This window comes from Anabas testudineus, chromosome 21 (assembly GCF_900324465.2).
Source record: "Anabas testudineus chromosome 21, fAnaTes1.2, whole genome shotgun sequence".
NCBI classification, from domain to species: Eukaryota; Metazoa; Chordata; class Actinopteri; order Anabantiformes; family Anabantidae; genus Anabas; species Anabas testudineus.
Window position 1 is genome coordinate 14313191 of NC_046629.1, and position 16730 is coordinate 14329920.

General features: G+C 39.0%; 1 protein-coding gene across 2 annotated transcripts; it reads left to right on the forward strand.

Moving 5' to 3' along the window:
- The first annotated feature begins 8221 nt into the window (after nt 1-8221).
- On the forward strand, nt 8222-16710 carry nme9 (NME/NM23 family member 9). Of its 2 annotated transcripts, none has more exons than XM_026376470.1 (17): nt 8222-8360; nt 8481-8538; nt 8773-8876; nt 8968-9039; nt 10031-10147; nt 10528-10609; nt 10781-10863; nt 10959-11051; nt 11702-11856; nt 12189-12385; nt 12660-12804; nt 12912-13019; nt 13348-13499; nt 13599-13743; nt 14701-14963; nt 15314-15403; nt 16575-16710. In XM_026376470.1, the coding sequence occupies exons 1-17, from the start codon at nt 8328-8330 to the stop codon at nt 16643-16645; spliced, it is 1968 nt and encodes a 655-aa protein (XP_026232255.1). In that variant the 5' UTR covers nt 8222-8327; the 3' UTR covers nt 16646-16710. The 2 variants fall into 2 exon arrangements, with proteins under 2 accessions (XP_026232255.1, XP_026232256.1); XM_026376471.1 differs by having other exon boundaries at nt 15320-15403.
- The last annotated feature ends 20 nt before the right edge of the window (nt 16711-16730 follow it).

A 16730-nucleotide genomic window follows, 5' to 3' on the forward strand; every position in this document is an offset into this window, starting at 1 on the left:
GGCGAGTGGCAGGCTACACCCTGATCACCTGGACAGGTCGCCAGCCTACATATGGCGTCCTCCCTAGACAGACAAACTTTCACACTTACATACACCCCTGTGGACTATTTAGAGCCATAAATTAACTTAACTGCATGTCTTTGAATTGTGGGAGAGAAAACCCACCACATGCATCGTGATTACAGGATTTAAATGTAAGAAGAGATGTGAGGTAGTTTAAGAGCTGTAATAATGAGGCTTAATATATGAGTTTAAGCAGACGACTAGTTCTTCTTGTCATCAAAGAAGTCCAACCACACTTATCATGTAGTGAGCATAAAAGTAAAAATGTATCATTAGTAATGAGATGTAATGCACTGTGGTAAGCAGGTTTCAGCTGCAGAAAGATAGTACAGAATATCTTCATAATCAAGTGTAGACACAGAGGTCAACTGAACAATCGTTTTCTATAATATTATTCATCTCATGGACAAAACTTTATGACACTTTTAAGATGTTCGGTGGAGGGGGGCTTAAACAATAGATAGAGTTACAATACAGTTTGTAATGTGAAAGCTTTCACTAGTCGTCTAGAGAGAGATAAAACCCACCTCAGCTCTATAGAGTGTCTGCAACATTACTGTTTTGGTTGATTCACACTGAGATCATCAATCTTATTTCCACACACAGCAGGCAGCTGTATCACCGACAAAGCTCTGATAAGCCTGATGTACATTACCTGCTCAGTATTAAACAGCAGGCAGACAAAGTTATGACACAATGGTGAAGAGAGCAGAACATTAGGCAGCTGGGGAGTCTGATATACTCCAAATAAATGGAGACGTTTTCTTGATTAGTATTGCAGTATGATGTGGCTGTGGTGTAAGAGGTTGAGTGGGTTCTCCTTACCCCAGGGTTGGTGGTTTAATTTTCAGGTCAACAAAAGTGCTTTGTCTGTTAAGGCAGGATGTCTGTCATGTTTAGGATTTATATACTTATACTGTATTGTTTGCACCAAGAGCTCATCCAATTTCATTGTATACATGATAATGACAACAAAGGCAATTCTATTTATACAGTGATGCAATAACCCTTTCTTTATGTTTCTGGCAGAGCAGGATGGCTTCATCTCTCTTTCTTTTCTTGTCTTTGAATGACACATATAATTATCTATAATGCTATAAAACCTTATAGCGTCACACTTCATTTAAAGTACGTTGTAAAAAGTGGGCTCATATTATACACACTTTCTCAAATGGGTTCCCTAAAAGACTTATTTGTGATCGCTACAGATGCATGTGTTTACTTGATTATTCAGGCTTGACAATAGATGTATTAAATGGCAAGCAGGGTCCACAGAGGCTGAATGCTGTACGTGTACGTAGTGAGCCCAGATTGTTGTGCTTGTTGTGCAACTGATTAGAAGCTGTTTGTAGCCAGACTCAAACAGGGATGACATGTTTTATCCACCAAGCGAATCCTTCCATTTAAAATGTCAGCACTGAAATGATCATGCATTGTAAGGATACCTTTCAGTGGTGAGGCAAAGAAGATTAGCTTAGCCTACAGATGATCAATGTGCTGCAATAACAATATTTGATGTTTTTAAGCACACCGAGCAGATTCTAAGTGAATGTGACAATAATTTCCAATTCACAGAAAAGACTCATTCATATTTCATATATATTGTAAACAGTAGCTGACATCTGCTGCTGAGAGCGAGACAATAGATCCTCCCTGTGGAAAGCGAAACACAAACCCATAGGTTTTCCATATGAGGTCCCATGAAAAGACTAAAACCAACAATAAATTGCATCCCAGCATGCAGTTAGTAGATAAAGTTCATTCCTGATTTTAGTCTCTTAATTGGATGTCGTAAGGATTGCAAAAATAAAGAAAGTTGCCAGCCTCATGCTTCAAATAAAAGCTTCCCATTGCTGATTAGGGAAGGCATCAGAGCAGTGTCGAGGGAAAGGTCTGAATATGAGAGCAGTGGCAGTCTATCCTCCAGTGTAAGTCGGGCACATCATCTTTACCGCATTCAGTCTCTGAATAATGCATGGTAGCTAGCCGCATGCATCAGCAGTGGATGCAGAAGTCTCGATGGTATTTGTTTTCCTCACAGCCAGACTGCGGGCACCCCATCTGCATCCATCAACACTGAAAAAAGCAGCCTGAGGAACAGTAGTTCTACAACATCCCAACAAAAAGTTGAGCCCACACACACAGAAAGTGAACACTGCCTACCACGGAGTTCTGTTATATTGGATGATTTTGTTGCACATCATGGCAGGATAGAGATTTCCCCTACAACTATACAATGCTCCCTCACTGTTACTGTGGCATGAGCAGACAGCAGAGATGTACAGACAGGAGAGATGAAAGACTGAGGCAGAGCTGGTAGTTAAGCACCTCAGCTCTCTGTGCATTTGGATGCCAAAGATCACAGCTCGACGCTACATTTTCACAGCTCATTTTGTGCCACCCTTTGCAGCACTCTGAGGACACAGAGCTCATATGAGATGCTTTACTGCGATGCTGAAAGACCTCCGGGAAGTCCCTGTGCGCGTGTCCAACTACGTGTTATCAGCCATGATAAAAACGATCAGTAGCTGCAGTTTGACAGTGGGACGTGCCGGCACAGAATCTACCGCAACCTTCACATATTTTTGTTTGTTTCTCAAAGCAGAATTGTTGCAGCTCTGACATTTTAGGATTATGAGATTTGAAAGTTTTTTTTTTTTCATCTTTTATTCCTTTGTGCACCTCATGGCCAAATAGATGTGGCTATTGTGAATCAACCGCTGCCATGCAAAGCCTGTACATCAAAACTCTGAGGACTTGGCCACATTAGAGTAAATAGTCTGTGCTCTCTGTATGAAATTTCCTTTATTTAACACTATGGCTTCTTCAAAACACCTGTCAAACAGCAGATAAATAAAAGTGACAATACTTTGTCATCAGCCTCTATAGTTTTTTACCAAATGTCCCACATAAATAAATTTTAGGGACTGCAGTGTGTTTGTATTTGTAACGGTTCATCATCACAGTGGCTTCACGTAGATTACTTTTGTCAAGTACATATTTTAAGAGCACCACTGGTGTAAGAAGCCTGCAGAGCAATAAAAAATGCTGAAGCGTGTGATGATAGTACAAATAAAATCTTAACTTCAGAATGAAACATATTATTACCACTATATTGAGTTCTATTCTCATAAGACTTGCGGGCAAAGGAGAATGAAATCAGCAGAAAACTGGCAGGAGAATTACATCTGGGAGGACAGCAAGCTTCAGTAGGAGCAGTCTATTATCTATAATCATTTGGGAGGCTATATGAAACAAGACCTTTAAACCACAGCCCAACCCCCTGAAGACTGTCTACCCACTAATAATGTGGCTTTTCAATTAGCACCTATCTGACGTTACAACGATAACACAAAACCAATTACATGCTGTGCTGCAGATAACTCGTAATCCACTTAATGGGTCTGATTTGACTTCTTCTTTTTTTTCTTTTCCCCTTCCACCACTGTTACCCACGGGCATTTTGTTCTCCATCCAGAACAAGGTATCATTTGAATTATCAGTATTGAAGGCGCATCATAGATAGTAGGCTGGCCAATCTCCTGGAGGTCCTGATAATGTGCAGGGGGGGTGTTGATGACAGCTTTGGAGGTGAGATGAGCAAAGGTAAGTTTTCATATTGGATACGCTGTTCAGTATCACACCTTTAATGCACCTCTGTGCTTTTGCTTTTCTTAGATAAAGTCAATTATCTTTGAAATGCTAGAACTATCAACCATCAAGTGTTGTGGCATTTCTTCTTAAGCTATTAAGAATTATTATTATTATTTTATTTAAATAAATGTTGATTAATCTTCCTCCTTGGACAAATCTTCTTTTATGTAACACTTCTACTGTAACACTATGTCACACTGTTTTTAAAAAAACAGTCTATAAGGAATAAACACCTTTTCTAAATCTTTAATATAGGCAGCACATTCAGAAAATGAGGCTTTCCAGAAGCACCTGAGCTGAAAATGTACACTGACTGATTGCAGCCATTAATGTCGAGCTGTTTTAGCTTTGACAGATAACAGAGACCTGCCTCTAATGATGCTACAGAGTCAAAGCAGCAATCCTGTGCCTTAATTGAAAATAATTAGCTGTCTTATTTAAATGAGACCAACATTCAAACCACATCGTGGATCAATCAGCTGCTCGTGTAAACTAACAAAATAGATAAAAAGTTATATCATTAATAAATGATAACAATAATGTCTTTGTGGCATCCATGCAAAAGTAATCACGCATTTCTGTATTTCAATCAAAACAGGTCTGTATAGCCCAGAGTAATTTTCTTTCATTGTGCACCTGATATGAGGAAACTCATCTCATGCATCATACAATGTACGAATCAATCATAATCTGCATCAAAATTTTATTTCATTGGAATCTTTTCTCGCGTGTCACTGCATGTTCTCCCTATTTAGGAAAGCAAACAAAAGCCATTTTTGCTTCAGGCTGATTTGTACAAATGGGTGGAAAAAAGATGGTAGATGCATTTATCAAATATGGCAATTTGCTTAATGGACTCTGACAAAGCCATTGGCGGTCTTTATTTAGATGCAGATGACTTCCTCCATACTGGCTTCCTCTGTCACTCTTACAGCTGCCTGTCAGGGAAAAGAGACGAAAGCTCCCTCCAGTTTCTGCAGACTGACAGTCAATCACTGCTGCTGTCTAGCTGTATCTGAGACCAACTGCCTGTCTATCGTCCTGTCCTCTCAACCCTCCTTGACTCACGCTATTTCCCCTTCGTTCTGTATAAATTCACCATTAACGCAGCAAAAAAGTGAACAAACTGTCTCTCTGCTGTCCTGATCCATGTGTGTGAAGGCACATGGTCATGGCTGTCATGATATGTATGAAAAATGAAGCAAGTTGACTTGAGATATACTGACAGGGTTAAAACTGTTTATGTGTCATCACATCCAGCACCGTATCACTCAAAAGCATAGCTGCCACTCCTAAACACAGCCTGGTAGAGTAGTAAGATGACATAGTGTTTCTAATTCTTTCAATTTCACAGTGCTTGACATTACACACCCCGACTTTTGAGAAAAATACCAGCAGAAATTAAGCTATTCTGTATTCAACTGCTGTATTGCTTACAGGATGAGTTTTAGGGCCAAAAGAGCTGATAAGCATTCAACCAGCATACTGAAAGCACAGGGTTTTCCTCCTATTAAATAAACTGGTATGGGTGTGTGTGTGTGTAGGGAGGAGTGAGGTGGGGAGGGCAATTTAATGTTGAGGCAACAGTGCCCTCTGGACAAGAAAAGCATCAGCCTCAGCTGTTGGATCATTACTGTCTTCTTACACGATTTTGTTGTTCAACACACCATAGATATTGTGCACACATAAAAAATATGAGCATTTGCAAATGTGCTGAAACAGCTTTTCTCACAAAACATACTTTTCTTTGGTGCCGAGTGAAATCAAATATATTTGTGAAAAGATTTTATGATATCAATAATATGTTTTCGCAGTGATCGAGAAATCTTGTGTGAGTTGTTGACTTGTGCACATTTAGTCTGCTGTTTTAACTCCTATGGTAGCACTGACGCTTCACTGCAGCAATCTAGAGATGAAACTTTTAAACTATTAACAGAAACATATTCAGCAACTATATTGGTATAGTCTAAATATCTTAAACTTTTGGTAGTTTGTTGTTGTCTCTGTTAACATTCTAACAAAATAAGCTATGAATCAGAAAATCATTTGCAATTTATTTGATCTTTTGAATCCAATTGTTATTTGCAGTGCGATGGGAGGTAAAATTTAGATATTTTCTTTCTTTTTAACAATTTCTCAAACAATGCAACAGATCAGCTGGGATTTGTCCAACATTTGTTCTGGAATAATTACACTGATGCCCTCTGGGGCTTAGAGTCAAGGATGGTACAAAAAGATGAGACCTCTTGCAAAAAATTAACACAACAAATGGAGTTCTTCTTTTTATGACTTCTGTGCTTAAGATGTACTAATGGATATTAATCTTCACCACTGTCATAGTTTCAAATCCTCTGTGTGTCTCTCACTGCAGAGGAGAGATTAACAGAAGAGCACCATGGGAAATGTGAAGTGGTTTCTTCAAATCCACACAGAGACTAACGACCCACTGAGAGACTAGGAAATGACCTGCACTGTACCATGGAAACCTCTAACATATATGGTCTCAGTATGGTAACCAACTGAAAAGCAAAGACCTTCAAACCTTGTGAAACAAGTGTTCTGTGGCAGAGACCCTCACATCCTGCAGAAAATTTTTTAAGGCCAAATAAAAAAAAAAGCCTTTGCTTGGAGGTATAACAGTAGAAGTAATGAAGAATGCAAATGAGTCAGACATGATATATTTTAAATCCAATTTGTCTTTGCATTCAGAATATTCTTAACATAAATAAGAACACCGAAGACATAATTTCTCACCACCTATCTAAATATAGACATTGCAATATGTTAACTTGATGTGTATACACCTATTCCTCACGTAGTCGCAGTGACTTATTGATCATTTGAGCTTAATGGTTTGATTCATTGTGAGAAACATTTCATCAAAATATCCTCCAGTTCTCAGTGCATTCCCCTGGAACAGAAAAATCACATATCAGTTTGCATGAGCGTATCAGTTCAGCGTGCAGTCAACAGCAGGCAGCACCAATCATTACTGATGACATTTGATGACACAAAGGCCAATATCAGAATTGGACACATGGGACAAAACATCAAATTAACGTTCCTCATTGACTTGATAGAGCAAACGCAATCACTTCGTTGCATCTCACTGATTCTGACTCTCAAGTTGCACAAAAACAGAGGGCTGCACATTACGCACTGTATGAATCTCATTTCTGTGGGCAACAGCTGTGTCAGGACCTTATCGCTGCAGCCTTGATGGAGGTGACTGTTGTTCCCATCTGGCTCGGAGTAAGACACATGTTTATTAATAAAAACATGTCATATGGGACATACAGCACAATGGAAGCAGCTGCAGTGAAGAACCTAAAGGACGATGACATTTCTTTTTTGGGTCTTCCATTTTATAATTCTTTTCTCACTGACTGTCACAGTGTACTGTGATTTGTCCTTTTACAAAATTGCTCTAATTGCATCTTGTTTTTAAGGCCCACTTTCTGTGAGAGAGAGAGAGAGAGAGAGAGAGGGCTGTGAAGCGGAACCACTTAAGTGCAACAGTTCATTGATATTCCTGTGCGAAGGACGCACAAAAGTGGTCTGATCATTCTGGAGGACCTATTTCTCTATTTAATTAAATGTTACATTTGAAGTGAAGCCTCTTCTGTGATGCTTTATTTACTTTTTTTCAAGCGTCGTGTTTTGGAGCTGCTTTACTGTCTCTGGGCCTCAACAGCTTGTCATCGGGTGATGCAGCAGGACGATGACTCTGAAAATGAAAGTAAATCTACTACTTCCCTGAACATGGACGAGCTGAAGCCTGTGAGGAAGAATGGTCCACAATTCCTCCTGAGTGAAGGTAGCTTCATTCAGGACCATTAGTAGCTACCGGCTTGTTTGAGGTCACTGCTGCAGCAGATGTCTTCACACTAAAGCCCAGAAGAAGCTGTATGATGCAGCAAGACAATGGCCTTACACATGAATAAATCGATTATAATATGACTTCAGAGACACAGAATCCTCCTTTTGGAGTGGTCCAGCCGGAGCCCGGACCTGAAGCTTGCAGAGATGCTGTGAAATGACCTCAAGAGAGATGTTCACACCAGACGTCCCAAGGTTAGGGCTGAGCTGAAGCAGATCTGTGAGAATGAATGGTCCAACATTTCTTCTGAACATTGTGCAGGTCTAATCTACAGCTACAGGAAGCATTTGATCAAGGTTATTGCTGCCAAAGGGGGTTTCACCAGTTATTAAAAAAACTTTTTCCACTAGGACTCTGTATGTTTAATGGATGTGTCCAATAAAGACATGTAAGATCGTGACTGCGTTTTAACTGACTGTGTGTACTACAACTATTTAAATAAAATACACACCAGTAGTTGTAGTTGTCAGTAGTAAACAAACAAACAATAAATTAATTAAAAAAACAAACCTAAATAATCAACCTGCTGCTTCGGCTCCGGAAAGCGGAAGGTGACGTTGCTTAGCAACCAAGGGCCCAAACAAGCGTAGCACTTGAGGAGTTCCATAACGTGACATTAGCAAACTGCTAATTAGCATCTAAGCTACTTAAAATTATCTGTAGTACACCATTTAGCGTTTTCTAAACCGCTATATTTCGTTATCCCTGTTTCATTTGACGTACTAATTAAATGGCTGGGAAGAAGAAAGAAGCGAGTCTGCAGGTTGGCCTAATATCGTGGTTTCTGTGATGTGATGTGTTTTTTCTTACCTCTTGTGTTTTAAGCTAACTACTTTTAGGAAGCTCTGAGTTAGTTGAACTTAATTTAGCTTTTCTTTTCCAGACGTCTGTCACAAATCAAGAGCAGTGGGAAGAGATGCTTGCAACTAAAGGTTTAACAGGTAGGAATTTCAGATGTAACAGAGTAGTTGAATTGCCTTATTAAAACTTAATACTCTCTTAGCCTCACAACACTAAGTATTTGTCCAATACTGTTGTAAAACTGTCTCTTTGTATTTTTACTCACTGTATGCTGCTGCCCCACTGTGTTCACTTGGAAAACTGCAAGATTGCATAAATGTGCCTCTTATCCTTTCTTCTTTTTCTCTTCTCTTTTACACACACTGTCTCTCTAGTTGTAGATGTGTACCAGCAGTGGTGTGGTCCTTGTCGAGCTGTGGTTAGTCTCCTTCGAAAGATAAAGAACGAACTGGGTGATGACCTGTTGCATTTTGCCACAGTAAGCCTTGACTGGATATACATTTAAAGAACACATGTTAAAACTAAAATCTGTGAGGAAGCGGGTAAACTTGTACTTGTGTGCGGTGCAGGCTGAGGCAGACAGCATCGATGCTCTGGAGCGGTATCAAGGAAAATGTGAACCCACTTTCCTTTTCTATGGGGTAAGTGTACAGTATATTTGGTACTGTATAAGTTGTGCACATGCATGTTTGCACAGTAAATGTGTGCTCATAAAATATATCATATTTGAACAATGTACTAAGCCTTTGTTTTTTTTTGTCTTTTGTGTACCTAAACTATTTCTTAGTTATTTCAGTAACATTGTATAATACAACCCATTGTTAATGTTGAATTTTATTGTAAGAGCCAGGCACCAATAAAATAACTTACTTGTCCTCAATGGTACTTGCATGTAGATAGAGTGTAAGAAATTAACTCAAGATTAAAGAAGTGGAGAACAGCCACATATTAATATCACTACAGACCAGATGCATTCTTCTTGTGTTTCTGTAATGTAAAATAGACATTGTGGTGCCACTCATTGACACCTTATTATTACACGTCAAAGGAAATATAGAAGAGTGGGGCTTTATTTAGAAGTTTGGTGTCTTTAACATCTGTACCTACATTTTAATTCCAGCAGGAGGCAGTAAATGTGTTTGATTGATTCAAGCAGAATTGCCCAGTGCATTGTAAAGTCTTGCTCATAAATCTGCACTTGTGTTGAGACCAACTGTAACAAGGCAAAACAATTTCCCTCTGGGATTAATAAAGTTATTTTAATCTTGAATGAATGAATCTTGAATCGTGTGTTGTTGTTTTGTGTGTGTGTGTGTGTGTGTATATATATATATATATATATATATATATATATATATATATATATATATAATCTATAATGCTTACTGGCACTAATGATGTAAACTAGGAAATAAGTCTGCATAGAGTTATGACCTCTCAGGTGATGATTATCCATTATTATATTTTAATTGTTATTAGAAACATGTTAATTCGGCAGCTTGTACTATTATTTTATTGTTGTTGCTGACTCATAGCATTATTGTATTGTTGTTGTGGTTTGCTGACATTGACCTCTGTAGTCAAATCATTTCACTGTTTCTTAATTATAAGATCTTTGTGTTGGATGAACAGGGTGGTGAACTGGTGGCTGTGCTGCGAGGTGCTAACGCTCCTCTGCTTCAGAGGCTGATTGTAGAGGAACTGACCAAGGAGAAGTTGGTCCTGGAGCAAGGTGGTGAACGCAGAGCGGTGAGACACACAAATTCTCCTACTGTTATCCATTTACTCATACAGTATTTTAATTCTAGAGGTGAAACAATGGACACAATAATGATGGCTCTGTTCTATTTAAGTGTTGTGAGATGTTTTGAGTTGACAGTGAGCCAGCATGCATAGTAACAGGACCCTGGATATGCTGTTTCTCAGGCACAAGCTGAATTTAAATTAGTTTGTTTTTTTTTATTTTGTAAAAAACTGTAAATCAGATGCACTTTTTACATCTTTTCATATGTATATTTCATTTTCACATGCTGTTCATCAACAGATGCACTATAAGATAAGTATGTGCACAGGTATTTATATATAGGCATGTTTAGGGATTAGCAGTTTTTTTTTCTTGTGTCTGCAAGGTTAAAGACGATGATCTGGCAGATGATGAGAAGAAAGAGGAGGAGGCGCCCCAGCAGTCAGAAAATGGAGAAAGCATAATTGGTACTGTGTAGACAATATAATCACATTTGCAGCTATCTTTTATGGGTCTTTTATTGTTATTGGCCTTATTATTTTCTGTTAATGTGATTACCACTGTTTACCAGCTCTTCTTTGCAACATTTGCTGCATTTTATCAGTCTTACATCACTCACAGTGCTGTCTCTCCTGTAGTCCCTGCTAGTAAATCCTACACAGTTGCCATCATCAAACCAGATGCTGTTGCTCATGGCAAGGCAAATGAGATCATTATGAAGGTACACAGGGACTAAGTCAGCTCATATTCTGAGAAAACATTATTGTCTCTAGCCTTCCTGCTTGCATTAATTTGCTGTGGTACTCCCCTGGCTAGATTCAAGATGCTGGGTTTGAGATTCTGGCCCATGATGAACGCACACTATCTGAGGTTGAGGCTCGAGATTTTTACCAGCATAAAGCAACAGAGGTATGGTGTAGTTAGCCTAATGGCATAGAAAAGAACATTATTTAGTTACAGCAAACAGAAACATGTAATTCACATGTACAGTATATCAAGACAGTAGATTTGACAGACACAGACACCCACGTTTGTAGGTTAATGCAGTACATATTAATTAAACAGCTGATGGGTTCACGGTAGGTTTGTAAGGTTAGTCGGGGTAATTTGAATTCTGAGTCAACATCCTAATGGGAGAGCAGTCGCAAAAATCATTCCAATTAATTTGCAATGCATCACACTGCCATCTGCATTTTTGTGCATGGCTCAAAATAGAGCTGCTGTGTAGGCAGCTTTTTTTCTTTATTAAATTTTTTGCTTATTGCGCTATTTGTGATGAGACTACATGATTAGAGATTCAGAAATATGTGAGAAGAGGGGGCCAGGTGAATCAACAATGTTCATGAAAAAATGTAGTATACTTGTTGTATGTGCCAATGAGTTTATTCTAATTTTCTTGTCTCTTCACGTTGTAAATGTAAAGGCTAACTTCTCAAATCTTAAGCATGGACTGACATAAAACAACCTGTTTCCAAGTCCTGCTTTCTACAGTATGTTCATTACACTAACATACTGTTTGTCTCTGTATGTGCTTGTGTGCATGTGGTGGTGGTTTGTAGGCTGGTTTTGAGGACTTGGTGCAGTTTATGTCAAGTGGTCCCTCCCATATTCTGGTACTCTCTCAAGTAGAGGGCACCTCCAATGTTGTGCCAGCATGGCGTGAGTTAATTGGCCCAGCAGATGTAGAGGAAGCCAAGAATCAAAAGCCAGAAAGGTAAGTTACTAAAAGTTATACATATGCTTACATTTAAAAATAGAGTTTAGAAAATATCAACATCATTCAAACCACTGTAAACTGTAAGCTTCAGAATGATAAAATTAAATGTCTTTGTCAAAATAAACATTTGTTTATAGTATAGATATTCAGTCATGTCCACTGATTTTAACAATTTGGAACAATCTTAGCCCAAAGTCTGGAAAAGAGAATGAGTAGCACATTCTCGCCAGCTCCGTCAGACACACCCAAACATTTTGCTTCTCTCTGGTTCAGCACCAGCAGAGCAACCATCTGCTCTCCTCTCCTTTCTCCCCCCTGGCTTCCTGCAGTTTGCGGGCACAATACGGCACACAGACACTGTTCAATGCAGTGCACGGTAGTGAGGACAGCGACCAGGCCAGCAGGGAGCTTGCCTTCTTCTTCCCCAACTTTAGGACGGCCTCGATAACAGAGCAGGATGGTGAGGAAGAGCATGTGGAGAGGACACTGGCTCTTATCCGGTCTGACATTGCCAGAGAGAACAGAGGTGGGGCTTGTGCCAAATACACAAGCACAAGTACACACGTTTGTGAGCAGAAACACACACATAAAGGTGGTTCATATTAACATAGTGAGACTGTTCATTGACTTCTTTCGCAAACCAGCTGAATGACACAGGTGCAGTTGATTTTTTTAGAGCTGAACTTTTGTTGCATTGGTCAGTTTTTGCAGACATAATGCAGATGCAGGGAATACACAATAAAAGCTATTAAATTAAACTACTGATATTTTATTTGACTATTTATTTCATGGTTTTACAGAAAATATATTGGCTGAAATCCACAAAGCAGGCTTCACAGTGGCTCTTCAAAGAGAGGTGATGTTGACAGAGGAGCAGGTCAAACAGTTTTACTCCCAACATGTTGAGGAGGACTATTTTCCAGCACTGCTCCGAAGCATGACCAGGTAATTTACACATGTATTGTGAAATATTTAAAGATATTTATATTTAAAGAACAAATATTTAAAGATTAGCATTTTACTTCAAAGGTTTATAACATGCATATTTTTAGTGGTCCAGTGCTAGCTTTGGCTCTGGCCAGAACAGGAGCTGTCCATCACTGGAAGAAAATCATTGGTCCTTCTGACATTAATAAAGCCAAAGAAGAGAGTCCTGACTGGTAAGTGATGTATGGTCCTATTTATTCAAACACTGAAGTCAGTCCAGAGAAGTTACTGAGCTGTAATAACCAACAGAGAAGATTCACTCTTAGTCCATCTGAAAGCTTGTAAGAAAGAACTCGGAATTCCTCTTCTGACCCCTTTTTTTAATCTTGCTATGTTTTACAGGTTATTGTACAATAAAAAGAGAGGAAAGGCTTACTTTTTTGCACTAACATTCAACAATCGCAAAGGAACAATTCACTTAGATAACAGTTTTATAGTGACACAGTGTTATTGTAGTCTCTCTCATGCATGGTCTAATCATGCCTGTAATGCTGACTTCAGTCTAAGGGCTCAGTTTGCTGTGGAGAATGAGCCCATCAATCAGCTACATGGCAGTGCAAGCCATGAAGAGGCACAACGAGAGATCAACTTCTTCTTCCCTCAGCAAAAGACCCTAGCAGTGATCAAACCTGATGCCATGGAGCAACACAGAGGTCCTTTAAGAACATAGAAATTCAAAAACTTGCAGTTGTTTATTTAGACGTGCACATAATTATATTGCCTTTTAATATTTCTCCTGTTCATTCAAACAGAGAGTATTTTGGAGGAGATCCATGGCAGAGGTTTCTCTGTCACGCAGCTGAAGGAGATGGTGCTGTCGAGGGAGATGGCCGAGGAGATTTACAAAGAGCACAAGGAGAAGCCCTTTTTCGACCAGCTGGTGGAATTTATGTGTCGGTTAGTCTATCACATGATGCAGCCACAAGAGGGGGGCATAGGGACCACAGCAGACCTGCCCCAATTCCTGTGGCCATTACAAGTTTTAACAGCACTTTTAACAGTAATCTGAGAAGGTCAGAATCAAGAGAGCCTAAGGCGAGTGGCTAGGAAGTCCATTTCAATTTCATTCTATGTTCCACTAGAACAAAAAAATCTAATCTAGATTTTAGAGCTATCTTCCGCTCCGATTAGTCCTTCACTTGGTAATTACATAACTGCCTGGACACAGTTTTTTACTTGAAAGGTTTTTTGGGAGGAGGTTTTTCTTATCCAAGTTAAGGGTCTAAAGACTGAGGGTGCTATATGTTCTCCAGATTGTATAACCCCTTGATTTAAGTGCTTAATCCCTTTTCCATCAAGGAATTTCATCCTCAGTGGCCACTTTAGGGACACTTGTACAGTCTAATATAATCAAATACAGCAAGTCCACTATGAATTCTAGTTTAAAAAGGTTATAATTTCTCATTTTGAAACTGTCAGAACCTAACAGGTTCTAATAAGACATGTTTTAGACTGTCAGATGGACTCAATTGAGAAGGTTAGTGGGCATAGGCCAAGCCAAGCTGCCATCAATTATGGACAACACCTTCCATGCCCTGCACGTCATTGGAGAAAATATTCAGCTCCTTCAGTAGCCTAATACTACCTAGTAGACTAATACTTGCACGGTGTAAGGAGCACTACTCCACTACACCAACCCCACATAACAGCCAACTTGCACTATGTGACCTCAGGGTACTTATATGCACATCTGTATAGTTCCTATCCATCCTATGCAACTACTACTATCCTGTGCAATATTATTTACACTACTAAGCCACATTAAGGCCTATTTGCATAAATCTTAAATGATCCTGTTCAATATTATCTTATGTATGTATTCTAATGTTATTTAACATCCTGTTTTTGGTTTAGGGGGCCCTGTTTGATGCTCATCCTGACCAAGGAAAATGCAGTGGAGGAGTGGAGGGACATGATGGGTCCTACAGACCCTGACCAAGCGAAAGTGACATCCCCAAACTCTCTTAGAGCCCGCTTTGCCTCCGACATTCTCCACAACTCAGTCCACGGCTCTTCCAATGAGCAGCACGCAAAAGAGAAGATCCAGTTTATTTTCGGTGACATCAGCTCAGATGCTGAGCTCGAAGGTGATCGAGAGACTGACAGAACCATTTCAGGTAATCATTCGATGTGTGTGATAGTCATTTCCATCTGTCACACCATCTGGTTGTTCTAATGTTTATTGTTTATTGGTTTTATATTCTATTCCATCTATCATTCATCTGTCATCTATGCTATATGAGTGAAATGACAAATGCTGCAGTTTGCCTCAATTGAGACCACACTCTCTTTCAAGGGATCAAGGGATAAGGATATCAAGGATACATCCCCTGGAATTGATTATAGAGTTAATATTGAGGTTGACAGAGTTTGGTATTGGAACAATGTTTGTTAAAAATGTATGCACATGCATGTTATGCACATACTGTATAAACATAAGCTTGAAATAAAGATCAGTGTCTCTCAGCAACAGAGCATGACAATTCTGGAAGTGAAAACACAGGAATGTCAAAATCTCCAACTGAAGAAATGTCTGACAACCATCAACAGCATGAAGGTATGCAATGAGTAAGAACGTGGAATGAGAAAGAGAGATTTTCACCAACATAGCAGTGGTTCCAATACAAGGCCATTATCCTTTAAAGTCTGAATCTCTAGAGTAAATACTGTATATACAAATTATAGACAACCAGCATCCGCATTCCTTGTATTCTTTAATCCACTGCGCGCCACAGGCAATGATCATTGGTTTGGCAAATCTTTTCAGAGGTTAAAAATGATGAAGTGTTTTTGTAATGTTCTATTTTAGGTGTGAACTGCTTCAAAATACCCCTACTTTCTATGTGTGAGGCTATATTTTATTTCCAGACAAAATCAGACAGACACATCAATTGCTACATTATATCCTGGAAATTGAGAGTAACTAGGGAATACATATATCTCGTAATACAGACAATTCATATAGCTTCCATTAATCCTCCTCTGTCGTTTTCTGTTAGGTCCACTTTGGCTCAAACAGTGACTGATGGTGCATTCTGACACTGATGTATCTTGACCTTGGAGTTTACCTCTAATCTCTTTGGAAGTTGTTCTGGGCTCTTTAGTTACCATTTATATTATCTCTCTTCAATTTGTCATCAGTTTTCCTCTTGTGGCACCATCCTGGGAGGTTGGCTACAGTCCCATGGACCTTAAACTTCTAAATAATACGTTTAACTGTAGTCACAGGAAAATCAAGCTGCTTGGAGATGGTCTTATAGCTTTTACCTTTAACATGTTTGTCCATAATTTCCTTTCTAATTTGAATGAACTCTTTCCTTAGCTTTTATGTTCACTGTGGTACACACAATGAAACCTTTTCACTCTTGAAATAGGCAGACTGATTACAAGTTTGAAGATTACAGGACACACCTTAGTTCAACATGTCCTTATGGTCAAATTATTTTCTATCTTTTCTAGGCGTATTATCATTTTTGTCCAGGTCAGTTTAATTTGTTTGTTTTTTAAGACACTTCTGTTAAACCACAGTTTAAAAGCAATGTTAATTATTAATACATTTTTAATTATTATTTTTGGCAGTTTCAAGTTACCAAAAGTGTGTTTTTCATTCAACAGAAGGGTACCAATAATTTTGTCCACGCCTGTATTCTAATCATTGTGTTGCTTGCAGAATGTGTTTTTCTTGTCATTCAGAAGAGTTGATGAAATCATCATCCTCTATTTTACAGGTGACCCACATGATTCAAATCCTTGCAGTCCACAGACAGGAGAGAGTGATGAGCCAGAGAACTGTAACTGAATCAGCAGACCTAGCATTTTCCATTTTCTGATGTATCATTAGCTTATTCTGAAACATTATGGGAGCATCATGATGCTTTTACCAC

Bases quoted from the DNA above. Each gene is read 5' to 3' on its own strand.
- nme9 (XM_026376470.1), top strand. From the start codon at position 8,328: ATGGCTGGGAAGAAGAAAGAAGCGAGTCTGCAG. The intron at 9,040-10,030 runs GTAAGTGTACAG...TTGGATGAACAG, and splicing joins CCACTTTCCTTTTCTATGGG to GGTGGTGAACTGGTGGCTGT. The intron at 13,020-13,347 runs GTAAGTGATGTA...TGCTGACTTCAG, and splicing joins AAAGAAGAGAGTCCTGACTG to TCTAAGGGCTCAGTTTGCTG.